This window comes from Engraulis encrasicolus, chromosome 24, assembly GCF_034702125.1.
Source record: "Engraulis encrasicolus isolate BLACKSEA-1 chromosome 24, IST_EnEncr_1.0, whole genome shotgun sequence".
NCBI classification, from domain to species: Eukaryota; Metazoa; Chordata; class Actinopteri; order Clupeiformes; family Engraulidae; genus Engraulis; species Engraulis encrasicolus.
Window position 1 is genome coordinate 29,016,578 of NC_085880.1, and position 9,539 is coordinate 29,026,116.

General features: G+C 39.4%; 1 protein-coding gene across 1 annotated transcript; it reads right to left on the reverse strand.

The window, feature by feature from the left end:
- Positions 1 to 280: 280 nt before the first annotated feature.
- Positions 281 to 965, reverse strand: LOC134441356 (YLP motif-containing protein 1-like). The gene is made up of 2 exons (XM_063191632.1): positions 734 to 965; positions 281 to 640 (listed from the first exon to the last, which is right to left on the reverse strand). Exons 1-2 carry the CDS (start codon positions 786 to 788, stop codon positions 297 to 299), a joined length of 399 nt encoding a protein of 132 aa, XP_063047702.1. The 5' UTR covers positions 789 to 965; the 3' UTR covers positions 281 to 296.
- Positions 966 to 9,539: the final 8,574 nt, after the last annotated feature.

Genomic DNA, 9,539 nt, shown 5'->3' on the forward strand with positions numbered 1-9,539 from the left:
CACATAAAAAGGATACCAGTTTCTTTTAAAAAAGGATATCAGTTCCAGTCTATTTGGTGTCCAGGACAACAGTTTCAAACAAACGGGCTGCTCTACTTTTCAAAGACTAAATCCAAGAATACTCAGAATTCGTTTTACTCTTTGAGGAAGACATACAGCAGTGAAACATCAGAGTCCAACCATACTGATAACATTGCAAAGATCTCCTACTTATTACAAAATCACTTGTTTAGTGGTAAATAGTTGGGCTACGGGACAATTTAAACCGTCAGGCCACTCAGAGAAACCATTAGCAATTACAGCATACTGTATACTGGAGAGGCCAGTAGAGCTGCAAACTGGCTCACAGAGACCGGAGGTGCTGTGGACGTTGAAGGCACGGTGGATGGTGGCAGGGATGACCCAGGTGCTGCAGGCACAGTGATGACTGGCAGCATGGTGGGGAGTGGCACGGATGACCCAGGCGCTGCAGGCACGGTGATGGCTGGCGGCACGGATGACCCAAAAGGTGGATGGTGGCAGGGACAACCCAGAGCATGGCAGTATGGTGGAAAGAGCTGCTGCACCGAATGGAGGGACTTCAGGGATGGGCACAGTGAAGTCCTCAACCTTTTCAGGATTGTCCTCCACTGTGATGACCCTTTAACAATAACACATACTGATTACTACATATGCGAGCGAAATACAGTATGCCAAAAAGAGTAAAAAGATAATGGACAGAAAAACAACGTACAGTGCCTGTATTTATATGCCCAGTATCTCCTCTCGTTCCTCTTCAGGACCATCATCTCAGGTGTGACCACAGAACACTGTCGCCTTCTTTCATCAGGCTGCCCTTCTCCCGCTCCTGGGTCTTCTCAATGTTGTCAGTTGTCATGCACCTGAACACAACCCTGTGACAAGATACACTATTAAGAATACTCATTGGTTAAACTTTTTTTCTTTAAAGGTACATTCTAGTGTCTGTTTTGGTCATCTGTCTAGAGCTGAAAAAGTAAAGGGGTTGAGTTATTAGTGACAGTTGTGACCAATCCACAGTGTATTTGCCCTCTACACAGCTCTTGACAGCTTCACATAGAAGTTAAGTCATCAGACTGCTCACGCATTGTTGACTCAAACACACACACAGACAGTGCAGACCCTAAAGAGAGATGACCTGCCGTCCTTTTTTTTAAATAGAGACCCTAAAAAGAACACTTGTTACGCTATTCTACGGGAATAGGCTGTTTCAGAACATAGGAGTTTGTTTCAAGAAATTTAAGAACGTCCGGACTGAGGCCACCATAAGGAATGAGCGGTGCCCACTTCATATCTGAAGTTAACGTGACCATCCATTTGCTTATTTCAGAAATAACACCTGGCTAGTTTCTTTACAAATGTGCATACATGGTCCATTGTGCTCCAACAATGAGAGCGCAGCTTGATTATGTCACATCTGTATGCAAACAGTAAAGGGATCTATTGACCTCAAAGGTGCACTGTGAAATGTATTTGGCAGTCTCGTTCCATATTTCAATGCGGGCCCAGTCATAAATCTTTTTCACTGATTCTTACCACCACCATCAAATTCAAAATATTCTCTATGACTGCGCAAATTGCAATATTAGTTATAATAGTACTAACTGTAAATATGAGTTTATTATTTAGTAGAGGTGCTCCAATTGCTCGGCTGCCGATCATGACCGGCCGATAATGGCCAAAAATAGCCTGATCGGTGATCGGAAAAACATGCCGATCAAAAAACCGATCGAGAGATATTAAATTCCTCACGCAACCATTTGCCTTTACACCTGGCGCTGCATGTAGGCGCTGGCTCTGCACAGCTGCAACTGCACCAAAAGAAGGCATCTTTGCTTGTCTATAACTTTTCGCCATTCCCCCCTTCATTTCCACCATTCATAACCATATCTGCATCAACAATGATCTGATTTTCCGATCCATGCGCCGTTTACCTGACAATGTAATTTGCGATTGAGTACTCGCCAGTGAGCCATGTTACGTTATAACCTGTGTAGTTGCCTTGGTCAGCACGCGACAACTTCACGTTGTCAGCACAAACATGTCAATTATTGTTTTCAAAGTTGTAATTGGCAGTCAGTCGATTAGTTTGATAGTCGCTGAAACACCAAACGGCGACAGATGTGGTTAAAACTTGAGAGAGAGATTCAGAACGGTAGTGGAGCACTGCAACTGTGGACGGTGACAGAGAGGGGAGGGGCTCTCCTCACGAGGCTGCTCATTTAAAGCGACAGGTTGTTTTTTTCTCGCATGTGGAAGACTATTTGATGTAATGTTTCAGTTTCAATTCAATCTTAAATAGTTTAGTTATTCTATGCAATAACTTATACATTGATTAATACTGTAGACTGTATTACCAACACTAGTCTGAAAGATAATAATAATAATAATCATAATAATAATAATAATAATAATAATAATAATAATAATAATAATAGCCTAATAATAGACATGTGCAAATTAAGATTGATTGGTTTATGGGCAGAAATGGTATTCAATAAGGATAATTAATAGGCTATTAAAAAAAATAGGAAATCATTTTTGTGATCGGCAATGATCGGTAATCGGCAGATAAAGATTTTTGGTGATCGGTATCGGTGATCGGACCCAAAAAATGGTGATCGGAGCACCTCTATTAGTTAGTTGCAAAATCTACTCTGCCACCATCCTACACAGTGCACAGTGCAACAAGGACAGCAAGCCTGAGTGAGTGAAAATGGCTATTCATAAACAAATAACATGACAGTGTTATGGCCTTTAAGTCTGTTTATTTTTCTTCAGTCGGCGACTTACCCTGTTCCAGAATGACTTCAGGACAACCATGCATATAAAAGATGCAACACCACTACCTGAAACACATATTAAAAGCACATAACAATTAAGTTACAAGTAAGTCATTCTTGGTCATTAATATGACTTGCCACACACCACATAGGCTGTAGCTTACATGAGAGGTAAGCAGTTACCGCCTTTTCTCAACTCCTGCAGTAGGCAGAAGCAGAACACCTTCATTGTGCACAAAACATTGTGAATAATTTGACATGGATAAAGTTTAAGAAGTTGTAAGCTTACTTTTACACTCGATTCTTATGTAAACATTTCTACTCCTTGCAATATCCGTTTTGAAGCATTTGTTTCACTTTTTATACTAGTTATGAAAATATAGGCTACCGGTATCTTTTCGTTGGACTGCCCTTCCTAATGTCAAACGTCATCACTTCGGTACAACTGAAGTGTGTGGTAACTGCGGAGACCAGCGAGAGAGAGAGAGAGAGAGAGAGAGAGAGAGAGAGAGAGAGAGAGAGAGAGAGAGAGAGAGAGAGAGAGAGAGAAGGGCTGTGCTTATGGAACCTGCGCGTGTCTGATCATAGCGAGTCCTTCGACTATGAAAGCAACTATCAAACGATCGTTGTCAAAACTAACACTGAGGTTGAGTTTGCAACGTCCAACAAAAAATAACTGACTTCATGTTAGGTGATGTTATGACCGTGGATGATCACATTGGGAGGTCCCTCGCCCAAAAACCTCTCACCACTACTCAGAGTAACATAAGGGCGTGTTGGTCTAGGACTACTTACTATGATACATTTACAACAAACTAATCAATGTCTCCTCGCAATGTTAACGGATTGATCCTTTGTTAGCGTTTATGCTCAGCAGGATTTAGCATGTATAGGATAGCGTTGTTTAAAAAGTTATTTGATGATCGATTCCTCTCGCTCCCCCTCTCCCTCCCAGTAACACAGGCAGGCACCCGGCATGCACACACCGTCTGTCTCGCTCCCCATCTTCAAACTGTCATTCAAACTAAGAATGTCTACGATTATGATTAATAATACAAAAAAGTCTTTAGTTGACTCGGCACGGAGGCATCCCAGAATGATGACTGTTTACGCACACTGCTTTGACAGTTGATATGAAGCATTTCGTCGCGCATTTCATTGATTTGAAAACTTGGTGACCATAGGAATTTACACATTTTCAAAACAACATTCAAAGAGGACGATTCGCGACTGGAACTGTTGAAAGACTTACGATGAAGGATTCAGTGACCAGCTACAAACGCCCGTTCCATGTTGAATGGATTTATTGAGGCGAATGAAATAGTGAAGTAATGTGCCGTTCGTAGTCTGTCTACGAGCACAGTCCTTTAGGTGCATGTAACTTGTAAGATTATCACACTACAGCCTTGTGTGAAAGCAAAAAAGGAGGCTTTCTTGTAGAATTTTCTCCTCCGTGCTTTCGCGTGATGCAGAGCATCAAGTGGCAGTGGCAGCGCAAACAGTGGATGGAACAGTCGGCAACAATATAGAACGACACACGAGGTCAGGTCACCACCAGCAGCCAGTCCCAGTCTGCGCGCCAAAAATAGCCAACATTTGAGAATGGAAAAAAACTCGGCTGCAGTGGGTTTCATTCTACAACATTTTGAAATTGGTAGTGCTATCCGTTCATCTTGAACACAGGGCATACTTGTTGCCTTTTCCAAACGAAGTTTGAACGGCAGCTTACATGGTCCATTGACCTGTCTGTCTGCCCTTTGCGTTGCTGATAGCAGCTGCCTGAGTCACAGTCAGACAGTTACGAGCCAACTACAACTCTAGCGTGATTTAGTTTCCTTTTGATCATTGTTCATGTTTTGTATCCCATGTTTAATGCACGAGATGGCCAGCTTACCTTCTGAATTTGTCTCGTCCATTGGAAGTTAACTTCATCCACTGCGAGGCTTGCCACAGTCGCCGGTTGATTCTTCATTCAATGAAGTCCCAGAAAGCAATGCGCATTGCGGGCCTTAACCAATTTCAATAGGTAGTTTTGACAGAGACGGTTTGGATCATACTAGCCAATAGTATTAGTTACCGTGTTGGAATGTAAATTGGGTAAAGTTTAGTCATTTATAGGTAGTTTCGACACTAGCCATTAGTATTAGTTATAGCGTATGAATGCAAATGAGGTATAGTTTAGTCATTTCTCACCAGTACTAAGTCCTACTCCTTATTTATAGGTAGAGTGAGTATATTATACTCCTTGCATCAGAGTAACCTCAGCAACCTAATTTGTTGGGGTAAAAAATATCATTTTTTTGTCAGTGAAATGTACTGCCCCTCAAAATCCTTTTTATCAGTGTGGTGACTGGAAGTGGATATTCTGTGGTGAGCAGGCCCACCTCCAGTGATCCAGACATGTAGCTCCAGGTTCAGGCCACCGCACATCGGGTCCAACAATTGTTTGTCAGCGTTGATTATTTGAATCCATTGTTGAATCCACCTGCTACTATGCTACTATACTACTTGTTTGCTGCATAAAGTGTGCTGCCAGTGTCTGCTGCCAGGGGTAACCAACATTGTGCTGATGTGCGGTGGCCTTTCCCTAACATCAGTCCAGAACTGAAATGTATTGGGAAAGGTTCCAAAAATAAGTCTTGTCACTTTTTACTCAGAATGTACTTTTTGAAAGACCAGCAGAGTTGGGCAGTGATAGTTATAGTAATAATTAAGTAATAATAGTAATAAAGTTATAGTTCAGCACAATGTATTGCATCCAGCAGAGAAGCTTTAACAACAACTGAGTTTTTTATGTCCTTCCAACCCTGTAACATTATATAAAATTCCGACAGTTTATTATTTTATTAATATTATGAGAAACTTATTGGCTGTGGCATCAGCCTTCCGTAGCTCCTCTTAAAGTGCCAGTGGTATCTATCCAGTACATATGATTTAGCACTATACACTTGTGTACTTGAGCAGAGTACCTTTGGAAGAAGACATTTGATGACCTCAACTCTTCAGCCATGGCCAAAGGGACGTTTGAATCAAAATATGTTTACGGCCTAAATGCACTTTAATGTACAGTATCTTACATAGATTTGAGCACATTGATTGAGCACAGCTTTTTTTTTGCTCTAGTTGCTATTGTCAGTTTGTGAGGATTCTCTGTGAGTAAAGTCACATGTGAGGAACACTCTGATTTTAAACAGAATGGTAGGAGTACTGGGCACGAGTCATGTGAACTCTTTATTTATTCCAAATGTGGCCGTCTTTTGGGAATATTTCAGTTTCAGAACACTATTCCACACATGTAAACGCAATATTCCTGAACTTGTTTAAAACAGAAAGCCTACTGACAATATTCCATTTGAAACCGGAACATTCTGTGCATATAAATGTGTTTCACTGATACCTTTGTCTGTGAGGACTGTTATTTTTTCATTGATCCAGGTCGTAAGTTGTAAGTAACTGGTTTGAACTTCCTTTTCTTCTTCAGAGTCCCTTTCAACTCCTGTGAGTCGCTGTCACCTGATTTTGTTTAATGTTTTCTTCAATGTTAATGCTGGTCTTCGGTGTAAACAGACAGGAACAGATAGTAGTAGTAAAATCACCTTTCTTTACTGAAGCAGGTAATCTGGAAAAGGATAAGCTTACATCATATTCGGCAAACAAGATACACTCTCTGCAGTGCAATTACTTGTTATAACTTATTTGGCTTAACCATGTGGCCTCCCAGGGATGGCAAGACTGAAAGTGCTTGGGTCAAATATATATACATGTGGAATAGCTGCATGAAAGCTCTGTTGTATGAATTTATTTCTGTCTTTCTTTTTTGCTCTCATAATTCTCTATGCAACATTCTACCTGCACTTTTCAGTTAATGTGAATTTTACAACAGTTTCACAAGAATAATAATATGGTAATAGCAATAGTCTAGTGATTAAAATATCTGTATTGCTAGTTCATGTTGCAAATGTCATAATAGATATCATTAGTATATATTGTTATACAGATTGTGCTGAACAGTGATGTGAAAATTTGTGAAAAGTCAAACGTGCGTATCAAATCTTTTTTATGTATTTTTTTTCCTTTGAAGAAATATTTTCATATTTTGCCTAATGCTGAGTGTGGGTAACATTTGTGTGTCATCCAAATGATCTAGGAATAATAACAATTGTGCTTTGTAATGCAAAAAGGGAAAATAGCAAAAGCCTTTGTATTGTATCCACTTAAAGCACATAATTCTTAATAGTGTTGTGTGTTAGTAAACAGACTATATTTTTTGGACTCAAAAGTATAAATATAGATATAATGTGGAAATATTCTTAGTATATACAGTATATCACGAAAGTGAATACACCCCTCACAGTTTTGCAGATTTTTGAGTATATCTTTTCCTAGGAAAGCATTACAGAAATTTCACTTTGACACAATGATTAGTGACCTTTTAACAACATATTTAACCGCTTAAATTTCTTGTTCACTCAGAAAAAAACGAAATACAGCCAATAATGTTAGAACATGTACTCACAAAAGTGAGTACACCCCAGATTAAAATCCGGTAGAGAATGGGCTGTGTTGGCTCGAATCGTCTCGAATTGAAAAGGGATTAAAACGGAGGTCATCAGTGTGTGTTTCAACCTTTCTTTGCATTGAACTTTTACATTTTGAGTCTGCATCTGGCTTAAATAGATTGGTGTGAGATTTGAATGCAATCCTATGGAGAATAGCAGGATCTGCTTCAGTTGTCACAGTGCATGATGACATGCATGTTTCTTTTAGGTGTATTTCAGATTGCCAATATTGACAGCATTCATGCATCCCCAAACTATGTCAGTCCCACTGCCATGCTTGGCTATGGAGAGGATACAACTTTTTTGTAAAACTCACTTGTTTACCACCACACATGCTTGACACCATCTAAAGCAAATGTGTTTATCTTGGTCTCAAGAGAGATGAACAGACCAAGGATATGGATCACTGGAACCATGTCGTGTGATCTGAAGAGACCAAGATAAACAAATATACTTTAGATGGTGTCAAGCATGTGTGGTGGTAAACAAGTGAGTTTTACAAAAAGGTGTATCCTCTCCATAGTCAAGCATGGTAGTGGGACTGACATGGTTTGGGGATGCATGAATGCTGTCAACATTGGCAATCTGAAATACACCTAAAAGAAACATGCATGTCATCATGCACTGTGACCACTGAATCAGATCCTGAAATTCTCCATAGGATTGCATTCAAATCTCACACCAATCTATTTAAGCCAGATGCAGACTCAAAATGTAAAAGTTCAATGTAAAGAAAGGTTGAAACGCACACTGATGACCTCCCTTTTCATCCCTTTTCATTTCGTTTCAATTCGAGACGATTCGAGCCAACACAGCCCCTTCTCTACTGGATTTTAATCTGGGGTGTACTCACTTTTGTGAGTACATGTTCAAACATTAATGGCTGTATTTTGTTTTTTTCTGAGTGAACAAGAAATTTAAGCGGTTAAATATGTTGTTAAAAGGTCACTAATCATTGTGTCAAAGTGAAATTTCTGTAATGCTTTCCTATGAAAAGATATACTCAAAAATCTGCACAACTGTGAGGGGTGTATTCACTTTCGTGATATACTGTAGTATTTATGGTTTGACAGGTGTCCATATTATGCATCATTTGTCTGGGAAAGTAATGTAATGTAATGTAACAGAAAAAAAGGATAATTACTTATTTTTGTTAACAAATATTACATTGTTGTGCTGCTCAGTTTAATAACAACTAAAAATGAAATTATGATAATAAAAAAATACCCCTTGTTTCACTCTGTATCACTTTGTTACACAGCAAGAAGTCAATTTGCTGAGGTCAGGTTGATGGCTTGTGACCATTCATCTTCCTCTTGATCACCTTCCAGAGGTTTTCAATGGGGCATGGGCCAGGAGTTTGGGCTGGCTATGACAGGGTATTGATCTGGTGGTCCTCCATCCACACCTTGATTGACTAAACTGTGTGGCTTGGAGCATTGCCCTGGAGGCAAGGAAGCAAGTTTTTGTCCAAGATAACTCTGCATGTGGCTTCAGTAGCGTGTCCTTAGCAACAGTGTTAATTTTGTCGACTAGACTAAGACTAAATATATTAGTCGACTAACCTTTTGAGAGTTTAATCGACTAAATTCTGACTAACAAAAATGATCTGTGAAAGACTAAAACGAGACTAAAATGTTAAGGACTTAAAGTCGACTAAATAATGACTAAACAAAAAATGATTTGTGAAAGACTAAAAGTGACTAAGACTAAGAACTAACTTTTAGTCGACTAAATTCTTACTAACAAAAATTATTTGTGAAAGACTAAAAACGACCAAGACGTAGACTTTTTTGGGGGGCTCAGACATAAACAACCACAACTAAAACCTATACATGAATTGTTAATTGGTAATTAACATTTAAAGGGACACTATGGGATTTAATTACAGCTGAATCCATCCACCGATTTTACTTTTAGCAGACTGACCCTAACGAATATTGGGGGAGAAGCTTCTCTAACAAAACAAAAATCCCTTTACGAATACGTAGCACCAGCGACATATTCACATTTGTATGCACTATTGACTGCTTTACCAGAATGGCAATAAGCAAGTCCTAGTGCATTACTAAAGGCCCTGTGTTTTATTGTATTGTGACTTAAACTGAAGACTAAAATGTTTAGACTAAAACCAGACAAAATAGTTGTGGACTTTTAGTCGACTAAATAATGACTAAAC